Here is a 19,645-nt window from a genome sequence, read left to right on the forward strand (position 1 = left end):
AAAGCAGATCGGGGTGTGTCTGTACTAGGCACAGCCCTAGTAGAAAGCCAGCAGGGGTTGCACATTATGCAGTGTATCGCACTGAGTGCCACATGTCCAATGATCTACGCGCTGGACGGAAGTCGTGGGTGTGTGCTCAGTGCAATTAGCTCCTGGCTCTCCGTGAACAATTTCATTCCCTTGAGGCCAAGGTTGCAGACCTGCAGAAGCTAAGAGAGGCAGAGAGGTTGGTGGATGATACCTTCAGAGACCTTTTAGCTGTGTCCCACTCCCAGAGTGACAGCTCCTCTGCTGTCATGGAGAATGACCGCCTTGGGGAAGGAGCACACTAGGTGTACGATGTTTGCTGAATAATTGGCAGGATCAGCTGTCTTGGCTGGGGAGCCCATATCCTCTTGATCTGAAGTTCTCCACCAAGCCACATGCCAGGCTTCAGGGCCACAGGATTAGCACCAGCATTCGATGTTATGGTAACTAAGTCCCTCCCAGAGTGACTGCTCAATTGTGTTTGTTATAGGATTTCTTGCTGCAGTCACCTGGCAGTTTAAGGTACATATCTTTGCCCCAGGGAATCCTGGCATACTTCTTCCACGCACTTTGAGTTTTTATCCTGAGGTGCACAATGCCCCCTCTTTGTTGATAAGTCCTGTTTGCCCTACCAGCAGATTTATCAAGGGGTGTTGGGAGAGCTCTATTCTCATCACTGTTTCATTTTGGGCTGCTAGGGGCATGGCAGAAAAGGAATCTACTAACATTTCCTCCTCCTTATAAAGGAAAAATTCCTTCTCCATGCTGGGAGTTTGTTTTTGTTCTCGGTCCCAAACACCTTTGCTCACCCCTTGCTCTTGTGCCCCGGCATCTTTATAGGGGGAAAAAGCTTATTCGAGAAATGGGCTGGAGAATGAGCAAAGGTAGGGATGTACGAAAGTCACTTACCTTTTCGAAGGGTGACATTCGTGGTGGGGGGGAGGCACTCTGTCCCTCCACCCAAAATTCTGGCTGGGGGGGGAGGCGCTCCATCCCTCCCCCGTGAATCCTGGCCGGCCAGCTCCGCTCCGCAGGGATTCTGTGGAGCCGCCAGCCGGCTCCGCCAGCAGCCGGACATCCGGCCGCTGGCTAGCAGGGACACAAATGTCCATTTGCGTACGCGCATTTTTTTTCTTTTAAATCAGCTGTGATAGGCTACGTAAACATTTACGTAGCCTATCATGGTGTTTTTTAAAAATCTAGCTGTGATAGGCTATGTAAATCTTTACGTAGTCTATCACGTTTTTTTTTTAACTGGAAATGGCAGCAGCGGCAGCTGGTCAGAAGACCGGCAGCCGCCGCCGCCGCCTCACCTCCGCTGGAGCCACCACCGCCAGGAAGATCTGCCCAAGGTAAGTTCCGTCCCGGGGGGGCGGGGGGGACAGACTGTTCCGCCACCGATTTTGGGGGGCCGAATGCACTGGCATTTGGTCTCCCCGAGATCTGTGGCAGAATTCTCTGACATCCCTAAGCAAAGTGCTGGATGCTCCTGGTCTCGTCTGATCTCAGAAGGTAAGCCGGGTCAGCCGTGGTTAGTACTTGGATGGGAATCAGTCTTCCTGCATTGAGCAGGGGGTTGGCCTAGATGGTCTTGTAGGCTGCTTCCTGCCTGATGATTCTATGATAGTGCCAAAGTGAATTAGATTTTTTGAACTGTTGGCCACCTCTGCTAAGCGGCTTATTGTGGGTGAGATGGAAGAACCACCCAAGGACTGACGGGGTGGCCGATTTTCAAATAGTCTCGAAACTAATATATTTCCTATTACGAGTGACTCCCTGTAGTCTTAGGGATGGCGGAGAATTTCTCCCCGAATCTTCGCGGGGCCGAGCGCCAACGCATTTGGCCCCCCGAAATCGGCGGTGAAATTCTCCGCCCCCCCCGCCCGCCCCCGGGATGGGACTTACCGTAGCCGAATGTCCCTCCTGGCGGCGGGTCCCGGCGGCAGTTGGGTGGGCTTTCGGCGGGGGCAGTGGCAGCAGCTGGTCTTTCGACTGGCTGCCACCGCCGCCATTACAGCTGAAGTAAAAAAAACCAAAAAACGTGATAGGCTACGTAACGATTAACGTAGCCTATCACGGCTAGATCTCCAAAGTCAGCCGTGATAGGCTACGTTAATCGTTATGTAGCCTATCACGGGTGACTTTGAAAAAAAAAAACGCGTACGCAAATGGCGGCTCCCATTGGGCGCCGCCATTTGCGTTCCTTATTTTGGGACGTCTAGTCTACGTAAATCTTTACGTAGACTACAGGGACCAAATAAGGAACGCAAATGGCAGTGCACCATGGGGGCCGCCATTTGCATACGCACTTTTTTTTTTCAAAGTCACCCATGATAGGCTACGTAACGATTAACGTAGCCTATCACAGCTGACTTTTCAAATCTAGCCGTGATAGGCTGCGTAAATTGTTACGTAGCCTATCACGGGTTTTTTGTTTGTTTGTTTTGTTTTTACTTTCGTAGTTTACGGCCGGGGAGATGGGGCGCTTCTCCACGGCCTGAATTTTGGCTGGGCGAGGCGGGGCACCTCCCCCCCCCGGCCTGAACTTCTGGTGGAGAACCGAAGCGCCTCCCCCCAACCGCGAAGCAAGCTGCGAGACCAGGTAAGTGACTTTCGTACATCCCTAGAGTCATACACGAGTCTGGCTTTGCCCCGCCTGCTGAAGGTTACCACTGTCAGGGCAGATATGTGGTTGTAACACAAATATTCCATGTGAACTATGTCTGCTGTGGCAAATAGGGATGGCGGAGAATTTCTCCCTGAATCTTCGGGGGGCTGAGCGCCAATGCAGTTGGCCCCCCAAAATCGGTGGTGAAATTCTCCGCCCCTCCGCCCCCCGCCCCCCCCGGGATGGGACTTACCGTAGCCGAATGTCCCTCCCAGCGGCGGGTCCCGGCGGCGGTTCGTCGGCCTTTCATCGGGGGCGGGGGCGGCAGCTGGTCTTCTGACCGGCTGCCGCCGCCGCTATTACAAAGTGTAAAAAAAACCCCCCAAACCCGTGATAGGCTACGTAACGATTAACGTAGCCTATCACAGCTAGATTTCCAAAGTCAGCCATGATAGGCTACGTAAATCGTTAAGTAGACTACCGGGACCAAATAAGGAATGCAAATGGCGGCACCCATAGGGTGCTGCCATTTGCGTACGCGCTTCTTTTTTTTTCAAAGTCACCCGTGATAGGCTATGTAACCATTTACGTAGCCTATCACGGCTGACTTTGGAAATCTAGCCGTGATAGGCTACGTTAATCATTACGTAGCCTATCACGGTTTTTTTTTTTTTAAATTTACACTTTGTTTCGCGGCCGGGGAGATGGGGCGCTTCTCCCCAGCCTGAATTTTGGCCAGGCAAGGTGGGACGCCTCCCCCCCCTTGCCTGAACTTCGGGGGGAGAAGCGAAGCACCTCCCCCCCACCGCGAAGCACCCCTGCGAAAAGGTAAGTGACTTTCGTACATCCCTAGTGGCAAACAAGCCTGGGAAAGCCTCATCCAGAATTTTCAAAAGGTGCAGTTTGCGTTCATTTTGTGTAAGGGACCCCTTAAGTTTGGGGTAATTTGACAGGACCAGCTTTTCATGATTTAGTACTAAGTTCAAGTTTATACCAGTTACTGTCTTCTTCTGGGATGATTTTACTTCCAGAGAAGCATGGAGGCATGGCTCCTGCGTCTCAGGTTTTTGGGTCCGCGTTCATACAGGTGAAGGGGGCTGTAGTGGTTTGACAGCTACCTTGACAGGGTGTGGTATTGCATTGTCACAATCATTTGCATTTCTCATAGCTTCCTTCCTTAATTTGAATTCTATTTTCTGATTTAGAGCATTTTTTTTACACTGTGGAGCCTTTACATATTTACTGTTTTTTGTCTTTGTGATGGTGCTGCCCCCCGTCTTTCTAATCCTTCCACACGCGGGCATCCATGCCCAACACTTTCGTCACACCAGTGGTTGTATTCCCAAAGTCAATCGGGGCTTAGCTCAGTGGGTTTTTTTTTTTCACTCGGTGAAGACACTGGCTTCTCAGGCTTGGCATCATGCCCCCCAGAAAAGGGCAGGGCAGGGCAGCAAGAAGGGAAAGGGCAGGGCCCCTAAGCTCCCCACAAAGAGGACCTGGGGAGGCAAGAGTCTTCTTCTGAAGATGAGGTGGGCCCTGACTTGGCTGCGATCCTGGCTCGCTTGGAGGCTGTAGAGCAGGGCAGCGGGTTTGTGCCTCCTCCCCCCGCTGGGCCAAGTAAGTCCAGCGTCATGCAGCCTAAAAGAACGAGGCTACAGACACAGCGCTGTCCCTTGAATTCCATCTCAGCTCGTCGGGACGCCATAGGGGCATCCTCCGCACCCTCGTTGGCCCGTTCAGGTCTGGAACATCAGCATGAGGATCCACGTTCCTCTGCAACGGCCCAGGCAGAGACAGCAGGTGAGCCAACAACCAGCAGTGCTCCCGGGGTCCCAGGCCTTGCTGCCCAGGACGCAGGTGAGGGAAAGGCTGCACCTCTACAACCCGGGTGAGGCTCAGGGCCGCTAGGTCCTTGGGGATGGTTCCCTTGGTTCAATCTCCAGGGCTGGCCTTTCTCACCACCCCAAGGCGTCAGGCTTAATGCAAGTGATTGTGTCGGCCCAGTGATTGTGTCGGAGACTCCGACTCTCTCACCGCATGATGGGGCAGTGCCCTTGGCTCCAGCCGCAGTAATCCCTCTGACTACAAGTCCTACTGCAGCTGTGGGGGTGGGGGCGCTCCCCACCTCACCCAGGCTGAACAGGGGCAGGCCTTTTTCCCCTTTTCTGACCCAGTGGCACCCCCAGTTTCAGCCCCACAGGAAGCGATGTCTCCTTCATCTTTGACAGCCACGGCGGCTTGCGCTAGTGTGTGGCAGAGACCTGCAGGACAGATGCAGGGGCTGTTTCCCTTGCTTCCGCCTGTGCCGACGGACACCCAGGTTGTGCACCCGCCTCGGCCTACTCCTACAGACCCGCAGGCAGTACAGGCTAAAAGGTTGGATGTAATTCAAAATTCCATCACCACCCTGCGAGGGGCTGTGGATTTAATTAACGCTTCTTGGCAAAAAATGGAGGTGAAGGTTAGCAAGCTGGAGGATAGGGTGGCAGCCAATGAAACTGCATCACAAGATTTAAAACACCCGCTCGTTAGAATTTCTCAACTGGAGGCTCTTACTCGCAGAGCCAATGTACGTATAATCAGCATTAAGGATGTGCCTAGTGATGTAAAACTGTCTACTTTCATAGATAAGCTTTTGCATGAGATACTCCCTGTGCCATCTGATTATTTACTTGATATTGAGCAGGCATTCCGTGTGCCAAATGCCAAATGGACTGCCTATACGATTTTAGTCTAATTTGCAAGAATCTCCACAAAAAATTATGTCCTGTTCCTGTTTTTGACAAGAGGGGGTGGAAATCTTTTTTGGAAACAAGATAAAGTTATGTTCTTTCAGGATTACATTAAAGAATTTGCTGAGAAAAGAAGACAATTCATCAAGGTGAAAAATCTGGCAAAAGAAATGAATTTACAATATTACTTAAAATATCCTGCTATATTGTGCATTGTTTCTGAAGGTCAGATGCAGAAGTTCTAGAATCATGAAATGGCGGAGGCATGGCTAAACGTGAAAATGAGTGATATATCTGTTACAGCCCCATGAACTGGAATCCATAAACAGTTTTTGTTAACTGGTTATGTCTAGTCTGAGTGACTCAGATTAGGCCAGAGTTAATTGCATATCTATCATTCTATCTATCTATCTATCTATCTATCTATCTATCTATCATCTATCTATCATCTATCTATCTATCTATCTATCTATCTGCTTTTTCTTATTTTTCTTTCTCCTTTTTCTTTAAAATCCTTCTTCTTTAAAATGGATATGACATACTGTACCTAAATATACGGTTTGAGGGTGCATAGAAATATGCACACTCATTGATATTACACCATCTTCATTACACCATCTGCGCTTGCAACTCCTCCAGCAGAACTACCATACCCAGGTTTTCCTGGGAAGAAAGTAAAGCCAGTTGAATTCTGTAATTTAGAGAGGCTCTACTCTTTTGGTCTTAAGTGCATCTTCCCTACTCAAAATGCCTAGACTGTATTACGATTCTGTGGAGTTCTGAATTCTAATTCCTTGACTCGTAACTCACTGGAGCATTATACCTGACCCTTGACAAGCAACAGATGCTGTCATCAGATGGATGGTGCAGGTTAATAACGGTAAAGGTGTCCCCAACCAGTCGTGTCCGACTCTAGGGTGCGGTGCTCATCCCTGTTTCTAAGCCGAAGAGCCAGCACTGTCTGAAGATGCTTCCATGGTCATGTGGCCGGCATGACTGAACACCGAGGTGCACGAAACACTGTTACCTTTCCCGCCGAGGCGGTACCTATTTATCTACTTGCAATTTCTTGCTTTTGAACTGCTAGGTTGGCAGGAGCTGGGACTGAAGACAAGAGCTCACTCCATCACGCAGCACCCGGGTCTCGAACTGCTGACCTGCCAACCTTCCAGTCTGCAGTTCAGCATCTTAACCACTAAGCCACTGCGGCCGCAGGTTAATACCATCTAGTATATTGTGCCTCTAATACCCTAGTGCTGAAGCTGGCTTGAAAATGCAAACGTTTACCTTATTTTTGCAAGTAACTCATGGATTGAGTGCATCTCTCTCTCCTGCACTAGACATCCCTCCTCTCTGTGCTCCCTTCAATGGATGTTGGAGAAATCCGCCACGGACTCCAGTCCGCCATTTGCATCCCTGCCTTTTGCTGTGATAGGATACGTAAATACTTACGTAGCCTATCATGGCCTAATGCAGGCATGCAAATGGTGGCTACTACAACGGCTGCCATTTGCGGCTGCAGTGGCCTGGCGCTGGCTGGAAGTCCAGCTGCAGCTGGCCCCAGCCGGCAGCTCCACAGCCTTGCTGCAGAGCGGAGCTGGCTGGGGAGGATTCCGGAAGGGAGGGACTGATCACCTCCCCCCACCAGCAGAGCCCAGCAGTGGACTGGGAAGTGGGATTCATACATCCCTACTCCCTTCCAAAGCACTCCTCCTGAGTCCTTTTCCCAGCTCCATATCCAGCCCACTATTAGGGGTGGATGAAAGTCTCTTACCTTTCGCCGAAGCTTGTTCGCGGTGGGGGGGAGGCGCTTTGCTGCTCCCCCCACGAAGTTCAGGCCGGGGGGGAGGCTTCCCGCCTCGCCCCTGCTGAAATTCATGCCGGGGGGGAGTCTTCCCGCCTCACCCGGCCACGAACTCGAAAGTTTAAAAAAAAACAAAAAACACCCCCGTGATAGGCTACGTGACGATTAACGTAGCCTATCATGGCTAGATCTGCAAAGTCAGCCGTGATAGGCTACGTTAATCGTCACGTAGCCTATCACGGGTGACTTTTTTTTTTAAAAAAAAGCGCGTACGCTAATGGTGGCCCCCATAGGGAGCCGCCATTCGCGTTCCTTATTTGGTCGCTGTAGTCTACGTAAATGTTTACGTAGACTACGGCGAAAATAAGGGCAACACAAATAGCGTTGCCCTTATTTTCGCTGTAGTCTACGTAATCTTTACGTAGCCTACAGCGATTAAATAAGGAACGCGAATGGCGGCTCCCTATGGGGGCCGCCATTATCCGTACGCGCTTTTTTTTTTTTTTTTAAGTCACCCGTGATAGGCTACGTGACGATTGATGTAGCCTATCACGGCTGACTTTGCAGATCTAGCCATGATAGGCTACGTTAATTGTCACGTAGCCTATCAGGGGGCGTTTTTTTCTTTTTCTTTTCTTGGAATGACGGCAGCGGCAGCCAGTCGAAAGACCGGCTGCTGCTCCCGCCCCACACGAACAGCCGCTGAACCGCCGGCCGGACCCGCCACCGGGAGGGACATTCGGCGAAGGTAAGTCCCGTCCTGGGGGGGGTGCGGGGGGCAGGGGGGTTCGGAGGATTTCTCCCCGAAACTTGTTTGGGGGGCCGAACACGTTGGCGCTCGGCCCCCCGAAGTTTTGAGGAGAAATTCTCCGCCATCCCTACCCACTATGCTTGGCTCCCTGCCTTCAAACTGCTGCCTACTCCTCTTCCAGTTTCCACTGTGAATAAGAGCTTATCTTCCCAGTTCCCCCATTGCTGGCCCTTGAAGTTATATTATTATTATTATCATTATCATCATCATCATCATCAGCCATCTGCATCTTTTCCCAGGAACAAGTAAAGGAATCCAGTTCACCCTCACCTGGAGAAAGGAAGACCAGGAGGAGGCCGGTGCTCAGGAGTGCCTTCAACGTGATGGGAAGATGGAGACTCAGGCGGCTGTGGAGCAGAGCTGGAGCAGTGAAGACAACTGATGTAAGAAGGGGGTCATGTGGGGGTACTTATGTATGCCCAGGAGAGCAGCCTAGGGGCAACACCCAGGAACAACCGGTTTTGTGGGATTCATGCATGACGGGATGCTAAATGTGCATTTTCCCAGAAGTGCAGCCATCTGATGTAGGAATTCACCTCAGACTTTGAAGCGTGTTTTTTTACTTGTTTTTGATGTAATGTTGAGAGATGTTGCCCGATTCTGCAGAGAGTTGATCATAGAACTTGTTTCACAACTCTGGAGGTGGTGATTTAATTGTACAGCACCTGATTTTCTCTTCCTGGCCCCCTGGCCCCTGATCTCTGCTGCAGAAGTGCTTGCTACTGAGAGAGGGTCAGTCTGGGATTACATGAAGAAAGCTTTTCTACTTCTTGAAAGAAGGCTGCCGAATGTCCCTGCTCTCTCCTGCTCTCTCTGTCTTTCCTGTTGAGCTGGTTGCTGTTCCCTTCATCTGTGTCTTCCCAGGTCCAGGTCCAGGAGATCAGAAGGGAAAAGGAGCCACTATGGCTCCTTCTGCATAAGCTGCTTGTGCGCCCACCATTCCCTACTGGCCCAATTGCGGGAGCACGGGTTGCTGTCTCCTCTGAACCTGGTGGGGTGCACAGGGGCTGCCTTCTAAACCGCCCCATAGCCCCTGCAACAAGCCCTGACTTGTGGGGTGGGCTTGAACCCACCCTGCCATGCACTTTGCGGGGTGTGGGTAACAAGACACCTTGCGCCGCAGTGTGGGGAATTCAGGAATTGGCATCTGTGCATACACAGGCATGCTTGGTGGCATGCACAGGGTGGCGAAAAGAAGCCATGGTTTCCTGTTTTCTGCACTGATCCACCTACCCTGGTCTCTGTGTCCCATTTCTAGGGGGAGTGTGACCCTGCTGATTCTCCTGGACCTCTGAGTGGGTTTCAGTGCCACCGACCAGGGCATCCTTCTGGACTGGCTGTCTGGGTTGGGAGTTGGAGGCACTGCACTGCAGTGGTCTTGCCCCTGCTTGGATGGCCGAGTCCAGAAGGTGGTGCTGGGGGGTGATTGCTCTGTGCCTTGGCAACTATGCCATGGGGTTCCAGAGGGCTCTGTTTTATCCCCTTTGCTGTTCAACATCTACATGAAACTGCTGGGGGAGGTTATCCGGAGGTGTGGGCTGAGGTGCCATCAATATGCGGATGACACCCAGCTCTGCCTCTCTTTGTCATAAAACCTAGGCAAGGCAGTGGCTGTTCTGAATCAGTGCCTGGGCACACTTATGGACTGGATGAGGGCCAATAAGCTGAAATGCAATCTAGACAAGACGGAGGTGCTGCTAGTGGTGGCTTGTCTGCCCACCTAAGCGATGTTCACCCTGTTCTGGAGGGGGTTGCACTCCCCCTAAAGGATCAGGTTCACAGTTTGCAGGTGCTCTTGGCCCCAGAACTGTCACTTGAGGAACAGGTGAACTCAGTGGCAGGGAGCACCATTTGTCAGATTAGGCTGATATATCAACTGCGCCCTTATCTGGACAGAGGTAGCCTAGCTACAGTTTTCCCTGCTCTGATAACCTCTCGCCTTGATCACTGCAATGCGTTATACATGGGGCTGCCCTTGAAAACAGTCCTGAATCTTCAGCTAGTCCAAAATAGGACAGCAAGTTTGTTAACTGGGAGTGGCCAACAAAATCACATTATGACAGTACTTTTCCAGGCCTGATTCAAAGTGCTGGTATCCACATTCAAAGCCCCAAATGGCTTGGGGCCAGGTTATCTGAAGGATCACCTTCTCCCATATGTGCCTGCCCAGACCCTAAAATCATCCTCAGGGGTTCTTCTCTGGGAGCCCACACCAAATGAAGTGAGGCTGGTGGCTAACAGGAGCAGGGCCTTTTCTCCTGTGGCCCCCCAGCTGTGGAATGAGCTCCCTGGAAAGGTTCACCTAGCACCTACATTGTTCTCCTCCTGGTGCCAAGTGCAGACCTTTTCATTCTGCCAGTACTTTAGCATTTAAGCCTCTTAATCTTTTTGCCCTGGTGTTTTGAATCTGTATTTTAAATCTCTGCATTGCTGCGAGGTTTTATTCTAGTTGTACAGTTATACTGTGGTTTTAAGTTCTTATATTTTATATTGTTTTATGCTGCACTTTGTGGTTTTAATATTTGTGAACCGCCCAGAGAGTGTCGGTTATTGGGCAGAATAGAAATAAATAATTAAATACAATATTGCTTAACCCCCCTTTCTCCTTCCCCCTACTCGCAGTGAGAAGTTACTGCCAGGAAGTGATAAAATGGAGAAGTTATTTTACACAACAGAGAAACTACAGAACATCAAGGAAGCACAACAACACAGCAGCGACCTAAGAGAGCAATGGAGAAGCAAAAGAGCACTTTAGGGCATCATGTGACCTGAATGACCTCCGAACACAGCAGCAACTTGCAGCAACTCGCCCATGGAAACACCTCTGAACACTCTTGAGCACCACATCATCTCAAAGCAACTAAATGGATTCTATATCCAGAATTCTTGTAATTTTGGCAGCTTTGTGTACTTACATTTGGACTATAGAGATGCAAGGGAACTCCCATTTTTCCCAAAGGCAACCATCTGCTGCATGATGGCTTTCGAGTAATCATGCAGAGAGTTGGGCATTTTGTTAGGGGTCTGAGTAGACATTTTCCGGTGTCCTGTTTTAGTTCACTGCTAAGGATGGAAAAACAACCTTCCATGAGTGCCCGTGAAAATGAATGCTGGAAACCCGAACTCAAGAGAGGTGGAAGGTGAACTCGCGCAAAGACACAATCCTGTTTTCTATGGAGGAAGAGTCAAGAGACTCAAGCATGTTTGGTCAGTGAGCCCTTCTTCCTGCACAAAGTCAGACCCAAAGATGGCATCTTGAAAGCCCAACACCTTCACACCTCAACAAAGATTCATGGGAAAATATGCAAGACACAGTTTTTATTTGCCATATGAATTTATTTTGAATGTTCTTGACTCGGTGTAAATTAACACATACACCATACTGGTTTTGAGTGGTACACCAAAGACAGCACATCCAACACCCCCCCCCCACACACACACCTTTATCTGGTCCCCTGGAACCCACCCAGTCTCTCAGGATTAAACCACCGAATCCTGAGTCCCAGACTCTCATTGCCCTCACCTCTAGGGCCCCAGATGTCTCCCCACTTTTGCAAATGGTGGAATATGCAGGGAGGAGGTGATTGCTCTCTTCTATCTACACCTCAGCTTCAGGCTGCTTGGATGATCCCTTGGCAACTTGGCATTCCATATTGTGGAGATCAAACTTCAACAATCCGTTTGCTACTGCCGTGTTTCCAGTGGGGTAGGTACAGGCCTCCTCGTTTACACAAGCTTGGACAGCAAAAGTTTCACTGGGTAATCCAACTGGGAGAGGGAAAAAGAATAAGCATATGAGAAGTTTATATTGTAGGTATTATTAAAAAAAAGAAAAGGAAGTCCAATGTTTCCCATGCCCTGGAGTGGAATGATAACTCTACTCACATGCAGTGAGGACAAAGTCAGCTTTGACACATTGATTCTCAATGCCGAGGCACTGGACGGTTTCCCCCAAGGTGTCGCAATGATCTGAACTTTTTGAGAAGCAGCCCGGACATTGCATCCCATTGGGTTTAAGGCTCTTCTCACTTGGCACTGCAAAAACCAGACCCAGTTAGAAATCAGTTAGGTCCAAACCGCTCAGACAAGAGGTAAGAATGGTGAGGAAGTAACATCCCAGTGCCACCATTTTCTGACCAACAGCACCAGTTCTTGCTCCTTCCTGGGGCTCCCTTCTAGCTGTATCCTTGTGGCGCCTCAGTGGTGAGTCACATTGGCCCAGATTTCTCCCCTGGTTATGATTCACTTGTGTACATGGCTTTAGTGCCCCAATTTCATCCTCTAGGTGATTAAATGCATCGACAGATGGACTCACTCTGCTCACACCTGAGATTACTGGGCGTACGATGTTTGCTGAATAATCAGCAGCATCAGCTGTCTTCACCGGGGAGCCCATTTCCTCTTGATCTAAAAACCTTGTGTTGAGCGAAGAAGGAGGCTTCAGGGCCACAGGATTAGCATCAGCATTTGATGTTGTGGCAACTAAGTCCCTCCCAGAGTGACTCTGTCCAATTGTGTTTGTTATAGGATTTATTTCTGCAGTCACCTGGCAGTTTAAGGCACATATCTTGTCCCAGGGGAATCCTGGCACACTCCTTCTGCAAACTTTGAGTTTTTATCCTGAGGTGCACGAGCATCAGCCTCTGCTGCCCAAGGGCCCCCTCCGTGTTGATAAGTCCAGTTTGCCCTACCTGCAGATTTATCAAGGGGGTTTTCAGGGGCTCTATTCCCATCACTATTTCATTTTGGGATGCTAGTGGAATGACAAAAAAGGAATCCGCTAACATTTCCTCCTCCTTATAACAGATAAATTCCTTCTCCGTGTTGGGACTTCGTTTTTGTTCTTGGTCCCAAACACCTTTGCTCGCCTCTTGCTCTTGTCCCTGGCATCTTAATAGGGGGCAAAAGTTTTTCAACAGAGCTGAAGTGAATTAGATGTTTTGAACTGTTGGCCGCCTCAGCTAAGCTGCTTATGATGGGTGAGATGGAAGAATCACCCAAGGACTGAGGGGGTGCCTGATTTTCAAATTATCTCAAAACTGCTATATTTGTTTTGGTGAGTGCCACCCTGTAGTCATAGATGAGTCTGGCTTTGCCCTGCCTGCTGAAGGTAACCAGTGTGCAGGGAGATACGTGGTTATAAAACAAATATTCCAAGTGAATTATGTTTGCTGTGGCAAAGAAGCCCGGGAAAGTCGCATCCAGAATTTTCAAAAGGCACAATTTGCATTCATTTTGTGTAAGGGTCCCTTTAACTTTGGGTAATTTGACAGTACCAGCTTTTCATGATTTAATACAAAGTTCAAGTTTGTACCATTTACGGTCTTCTTCTGGGATGATTTTACTCATCCCAGAATGAGTAAAATCGGCCATGCCCCCAGCATGGAGGCATGGCTGCTGCGTATCGGGTTCTTGCCGCCGCCAGTTAGGTCCATTCTGGGGGGGATTGCAGGGCGTGGCGGGGTGGTGAAGCTGTTCTGCCACGGATTCCGGGGGGCCGGATCCAGCCTCACTGGAGTCCGTGGAGGACTTCTCCAACAACCCTAGTCAATTGATGGACTTTTTCAGGTGGCAGCGTTAACCGTGGGGAAGCAAGTGCCAACTCTTATGCAAGATGTACTGAGGATGCTTCCTCATTAAAGCCATGCATGTTTCCTTTAAAGTCCATAGACCAATCTAATTTAGAATTCAGGGGTTGAGATGGTTCAGATGGTTCAACTACCCCCTCCTTTTCTTCCCCCTCCCTTGGCGTGAAGAACAGTGTGATTTTTGTTTAATTTTTCCATCCATTTGGGGAGATAGTCTCGGAGGAAGGTAAGATTCCCAGAGTTCTATATCCCTTTCTGGTAAGCACCATTTTATGGCAATGTCTTATTTATTTATTTATTTATTTATTTATTTATTTATTTATTTATTTATTTTCATTTCATTTCTATACTGCCCAATAGCCAAACCTCTCTGGGTGGTTCACAAAAATTCTTCTGGTGCTAGGAGCTAGAAATACGAATTATTGCATCCCCAGCTGGACCTTTAGGCAGTACACTCTTTTAGTCTGTTCTCATGCCTGTTCATATTTATTTCCAAGCCCCAGGAGATACCTTAGGGTTGAATGCTCTGGCTTGTGATGATTGGGCTGCAGACAAGGAGCAACCAAATTCCTACTCCCCATGCTTCAGGTTTTGCTTTATCTTTCTTTGATTCATCAAGGCTGTTTTCAGGATTTCTCAGTCTTTTCTGTTGCTTTCTTAATGACTCCGTTAGATTTCTGACTGTTACCCGCAGATGAGAGCAAGGTGTTGATAAGAAGTAGTGTGAAGGTAATAAAAACACTCCATGAAAATCCCTTTTTCCAAGTCCAGGAAAAGCTGGAATCATTGCAATGTTGTTGTTGTTTTGAATTAATGTAGATGCATTCTAAAATGACATAGATACTTACACTGGAGAGTTTCTGCATTACACTCGTCAGACTGGCAGCAGTGATATATCTCCCGGACAGATTTACCAGATACTGAAGTCAGAGAATAATGCCACGCAGGACATTCAGCCAGGTTGACGCACCCCTTGTAAGTGAACAGAAGTGGAACATCCGCTGTGAAAAAGAATCAGAAAAGGAGATTTGATCAGCTTGAAACAGCATTTGAGCAAGGGTTTCTCTTTCATACTGACACCATTGTATGATTCCTTATCTGTTAGGACTGAACTGTGTAGACATGTAGGGAACATGAATCTTAGAGACTGTTTTAAAGATGATCAGGAAATATAATTCCAACACTGCTTTTCAACCTAAATGCACATTTATTCCCCCAGGTGGTGTCAAACCTTGTATTCAAGCTTTTGGTGATTTCATACTAAGAGAGACTGTGACAGGGGTGAACTTGAATCTGAGAGAGAGACAGGCAGGAGGTCATTTGGCCCATGATGACAGGATCAGGATTAAACCTGCAGGTAAAGGTGAGGCTATTGCTTTCCTGGATAGAGTGGATTGTGAAAAGGAAGCGTACTGGAGACTCAGTGATAGAAATCGCTATAAACCATGTGCAAAGGATCCCTCTCAAATGTTAAAGAGAGAGATTGGAGATTTGTGGAAGGGAGGGTTATGTCTGGGATATCTAACTGGAAAGAAATACATTATTTTGCAAAATATGGATCCTCACAGTCTTGCGTTTTACAGGCGTTATCAAAAAATTAACAGGGCTTCGCTTTGTACAAGAACGTTCTTTGGCGCAAGACGGACTGACCAAAGAGCAGCTGGTGCTGTGTTGAACAGACCTAGCAGAGCAACACTGGGCGACTGCAGTCTCCGCAAGGATGGCCAAATGCACCAGTTCTGTTGCTTCATGCATTCGAATGCTTTAAAGTATCATGTTCTGTACATTCTGAATGTGAAGAAATTTGTGAAGTTTTGGTAAATTCCTATATAAAATGAAGCAAAACAAAATTGTCGCCCATCTACATTGGCCAAATCCAGCCAACTTCAATCAGTACATCTATTCCCAGCAAGGGAAGGGCCATGTTGTACCTGCTAAGCACCAAAATGGACCACAGCGTCAAGCACCAAAATGGCCGACAGCGCAAAGGCTGCTGGGATGCATGGCCGCCCATCCAGAGGACTGCAGGGTCCTTTGGGAGGGAGGGTGGTTAGAGAACAGTTGGTCTAAGCATGTTGCGGAACATGGTTACCCGCACATGTAGCAGTAGGACTCGTGGTAGCATTTGCACTGGTTAGAAGTGGTTAGGCTAACCATACACCATGGTTAGGCTAACTGCCCTTCCCCAACGTGCATCTGAACAAGGCTAAAGTGTTATCCCCAGAAACTTGAAACAAGGAAGAGAAATTAACAGGAACATTAATGTTCTTAATGTAAAGAACTTAATGTTAGTACATTTGATTTGCATCAGTTTCTAGTCAATGATTACAGTAGATGTTTATCTATGATTATATTACATGTTTCTCTATTATAGATAATGCTGATTTTTTGGTTTCCTGGTTCCAAGCATTGGACAGCACTCGGAGCCAGGGAGCCACGTTCCCTCCCCTCCCCTCCGTAGCCCTTGTAGAGAGAACTGTGATGGCTTTCTCCCTGTGCTCCTGAAACGGAGCATGGAGTGGGCAAAAAATGGGCGTTCCTGGGGCCAGAGAGGTGAGTGGAGGAGACAGTGGAAGCCCCTTTAGGTGGCTTCCTATGGGGTCTCCAGGCCCCTTCCCACCCCCTCTCTGAAGCCCCGGGTGGACTTCCAAAATTGCATGTACTGACAAGAATGCAGGGTGGGTGGATTGCAGAGGAGAGCATCCCGTCCAAGTTCTGCCCAACCTGCACTGGATAGTTGCCAGCCTACCACTTGGGAGACTGTCGACTGTCCTGACAGTACTGTGCCCTCATCTAGTGGCTGAGTGAAGAGCGTCCACCTAGAACTTTACCAATAGGTCTTTTGCAGAGCTCTGGTTTTCATAGTGATTCCCCACTGACATATGTCAGTCATTCCTGGATGTTCCAGAGACCAAATGTGCAAAGCAAATGGACAACGTAATTCTCACTCACTTATTGTGTAATTTGCAACCATGGCAAGGCAGGCATCTTTACCCTCTTCACACACCTCCGTCTTCACACCTTCAGCTGTACATTTTCCTCCATCGCCTAAACATGTTAGGCATCTCAAAGGTACCACTGCAGAGAGGAAAAAGGATTGTAAAACCTCAGTGCTACTTATACACAAATATAATACCTCACAAATAAACCAGCATTTCTTTCCTTTTCTCCACAAATATACCCATAATTATTACACTGATTACTCCCTACGAAGTGTGTTTTGGAATGTAGACTAAAGTCCTTTGGAAGGGTTTTGAATGTTTTTGTTTTTCAGTGTGATACAGAACTCTGTTTCCTACTTTTCATACAGTTCAATCCATATCCCATAAGTAGAAGTCATCTGCTCCTCCAGCAGAACAACCATACCCAGGCTTTCCTGGGAAGAATGTAAAGCCAGTTGAATTTTGTAATTTGGAGAGGCTCTACTCTCTTGGCCTTAAGTGCATCTTCCCTACTCAAAATGCCTAGACTGCATTACGATTCTGTGGAGTTCTCTGTTCTAATTCTTTTGCTTGTAAGTCACTGGAGTATTATACCTGACCCTTGAGAAGCAACAGATGACTTCCTCAGAGGGATGGTGCAGTTTAATGCCATCTATGATACTGAGCTCCCAGTCGTCTAGTGCTGATGCTGGCTTGAAAACGCAGTTGTTTACCTTACTTTTGCAAGTAACTCATGGATTGTGTGCATCTCCCTCTCCTGCTCTAGAGCGCTCTCCACTCTGTTCTCCCTTCCAAAGTCCTCCTCCTGACTCTGAGTCCTTTTCCCAGCTCCATATCCAGCCCACTATTCTTGGCTCCCTGCCTTCAAACTGCTGCTTACTCCTCTTCCAGTTTCCACTGGGAAGAAGAGCCTACTTTCCCAGTTCCCCCATTGCTGGCTTCAGGAACACCAGAAGTTCTAGTATTAGCATTAGCAGTAGTAGCCATCTGCATCTTTCCATTTCCAGAAACAAACAAAAGAATCCAGGAGTTCTGGTTCACAGTCACCTGGAGAAAGCAAGACCAGGAGGAGGCTGGTGCTCAGGAGTGCCTTCATCCTGATGGAAGATTGAGACACAGGCGGCCGTGGAGCGGAGCTGGAGCAGTGAAGACAACTGATGTAAGAAGGGGTTCATGTGGGGGTATATATGCATGCCCAGGAAAGCAGCCTAGGAGCAAAAGCTGGGAACAACCGGTTTTGTGGAATGCATGATGGAACTCTAAATGTGCCTTTTGCCAGAAGTTGAACTGCCATCATCTTATATAAGAACTCACACCTCCGTCTTAGAAGTGAAGGTTGTTTTTCACTTGGTTTTGATGTAATGTTGACAGACGTTGACAGATTGTGCCTCCATCTGAGCACAGAACCTGTTTCATCACTCTGGATGTGGGAAATCATCTCCAGAGGGCTTCAATGGCATGGCACATGATTTCCTCTTCCTGGCAGTCTGGCACCCTGATACTTGTTTCAGAAGTGCTCGCTACTGAGTGGAGTCAGCCTGGAATTAAGTCAAGAAACCTCTGCTGCCCTTCAAAAGAAGCCTGCCGAATGTCGCTGCTCTCTCTGTCTTTCCTGCTGAACTGGTTGCTCTGCCCTTTTCCTGTGTCTTCCCAATGGCCCCGTTTGGATGACAAGTGGGGAAATGAAGCCACTCTGGCCCCTTTTCCCCGTGCCGCTTCTGCAGCCGCCGTTTCCCTGTAGCCCCGATCGCCCTAATTGTCGGAGTGCGGGGTGTTGTCTCCACTGAACCTGGTGGGGCGCACAGCGGGGGGCCTACTAAACCACCCCGTGGCCCCTGCAGGACGCCCTGACTTGTGGGGTGCTTCAGAACCCACCCCAGCCAGGCACCTTCCCGGGTCGGGAGACAAGACCACCTGCGCCACATGGTGTGGGCTCTTCGGGACAGGGCAGACAGGCAAGTGGCAAGCACAGGGTGGGGAGAAGCAGCCCCGGGAGCGTCTCTTCCCCTCTGATCAGCTGCACCGTGTCTCTGTGTCCCATTTCTAGGGCTGATCCAAACGTGTCTTTGTCATTTTTTGACACATTATTTCCTTGGCGAAGATTCTCACCCCCTTGACAAAATGCCATCCGGTCTCTTCCATTCCTTTGATATCCCCATTGTCTGCCCCCAGAGGAACCGAAGTGAAGCATTCGTGCCCCTCACAACGTTATCCCCTGGCCATTGGCAGCCTTTGGGATTGCCTGAAGGCCACCGAAAAACGTACTCCGCCTGTGACCTACTCAGCGTTGGTACATTTTGGCTGTGGTAGGGTAAGACTAAAGCAGCAGCATCATCACCACCATCACTTAGGGATGGTGGAGAATTTCTGAGAATTTCTCCATGAATCTCGGTGAATTTCCCCCGAAATTGGCAGTGAAATTCCCCCCCGCCCCCCCTGGGATGGGACCTACCTCCTGCAAATGTCCCTCTCGGCGGCGGGTCCTGGCGGCAGTTCGGCAGGGGCGGGGGCAATGGCCGGTCTTCCGACCGGCTGCAGCCACCGCCATTACAAAATGAAGTAAAAAAACAAACAAACCCATGATAGGCTATGTAACCATTAATGTAGCCTATCATGGCTAGATTTCCAAAGTCAGCCGTGATAGGCTACGTTAATCGTCACATAGCCTATCACGGGTGACTTTGGGGAAAAAAAAGCGTGTACGCAAATGGCGGCACCCATGGGGCGCCGCCATTTGCGTTCCTTAGTTTGGCACGTCTAGTCTACGTAAAGATTTACATAGACTATGGCGAAAATAAGGGAACGCTATTTGCGTTCCCTTATTTTCGCCGTAGTCTACGTAAATCTTTACGTAGATTAGACGTGCCAAAATAAGGAAAGCAAATGGCGGCGCCTATGGGCACCGTCATTTGCGTACGCACAGTTTTTTTTTTCTCAGCTGTGATAGGCTAAGTAAACATTTACGTAGCCTATTATGGTATTTTTTTTTAAATCTAGCCATGATAGGCTACGTAAATCTTAGCCTATCACATTTTTTTTTTTTAACTGGAAATGGCGGTGGCGGCAGCTGGTCGGAAGACCAGCCGCCACAGCCGCTGCTGCTGCACCGCAGCTGCACTGCCACCAGAGCCAC

At 48.9% G+C, this 19,645-nt stretch overlaps 2 protein-coding genes and 1 long non-coding RNA gene across 3 annotated transcripts in view; 1 reads left to right on the forward strand and 2 right to left on the reverse strand.

Moving 5' to 3' along the window:
* LOC146337718 (phospholipase A2 inhibitor and Ly6/PLAUR domain-containing protein-like) overlaps positions 1-8,361 on the reverse strand; it is a 37,116-nt gene extending 28,755 nt beyond the window's left edge. The window contains exon 1 of the mRNA XM_084815176.1: positions 8,253-8,361. The gene's annotated coding sequence lies outside the window, so the exon portion shown is untranslated. The remainder of the gene's footprint in view (positions 1-8,252) is intronic.
* On the forward strand, positions 800-11,804 carry LOC146337719 (uncharacterized). Its single transcript, XR_014785063.1, has 4 exons — positions 800-911; positions 6,455-6,582; positions 8,222-8,365; positions 10,605-11,804. It is a non-coding gene; the product is annotated as an uncharacterized LOC146337719 (long non-coding RNA).
* On the reverse strand, positions 11,274-17,789 carry LOC146337720 (phospholipase A2 inhibitor and Ly6/PLAUR domain-containing protein-like). Its single transcript, XM_084815175.1, has 5 exons — positions 17,560-17,789; positions 16,523-16,648; positions 14,419-14,571; positions 11,868-12,017; positions 11,274-11,750 (listed from the first exon to the last, which is right to left on the reverse strand). Exons 1-5 carry the CDS (start codon positions 17,606-17,608, stop codon positions 11,581-11,583), a joined length of 648 nt encoding a protein of 215 aa, XP_084671301.1. The 5' UTR covers positions 17,609-17,789; the 3' UTR covers positions 11,274-11,580.
* Between the last annotated feature and the right edge of the window lie 1,856 nt (positions 17,790-19,645).

Source organism: Heloderma suspectum, chromosome 10, assembly GCF_057233095.1.
Source record: "Heloderma suspectum isolate Gila_16-S chromosome 10, 16-S_ref, whole genome shotgun sequence".
NCBI classification, from domain to species: Eukaryota; Metazoa; Chordata; class Lepidosauria; order Squamata; family Helodermatidae; genus Heloderma; species Heloderma suspectum.

What these genes read in the sequence shown, in the direction of transcription:
- LOC146337720 (XM_084815175.1), bottom strand. Translation starts at nt 17,608, where the DNA reads ATGAAGGCACTCCTGAGCACCAGCCTCCTCCTGGTCTTGCTTTCTCCA. An exon ending in CCTGGTCTTGCTTTCTCCAG is followed by an intron (nt 16,649 to 17,559) that starts GTGACTGTGAAC and finishes TCCTCTCTGCAG; the next exon opens with TGGTACCTTTGAGATGCCTA. An exon ending in TGACTTTGTCCTCACTGCAT is followed by an intron (nt 11,751 to 11,867) that starts GTGAGTAGAGTT and finishes TCCCTCTCCCAG; the next exon opens with TTGGATTACCCAGTGAAACT.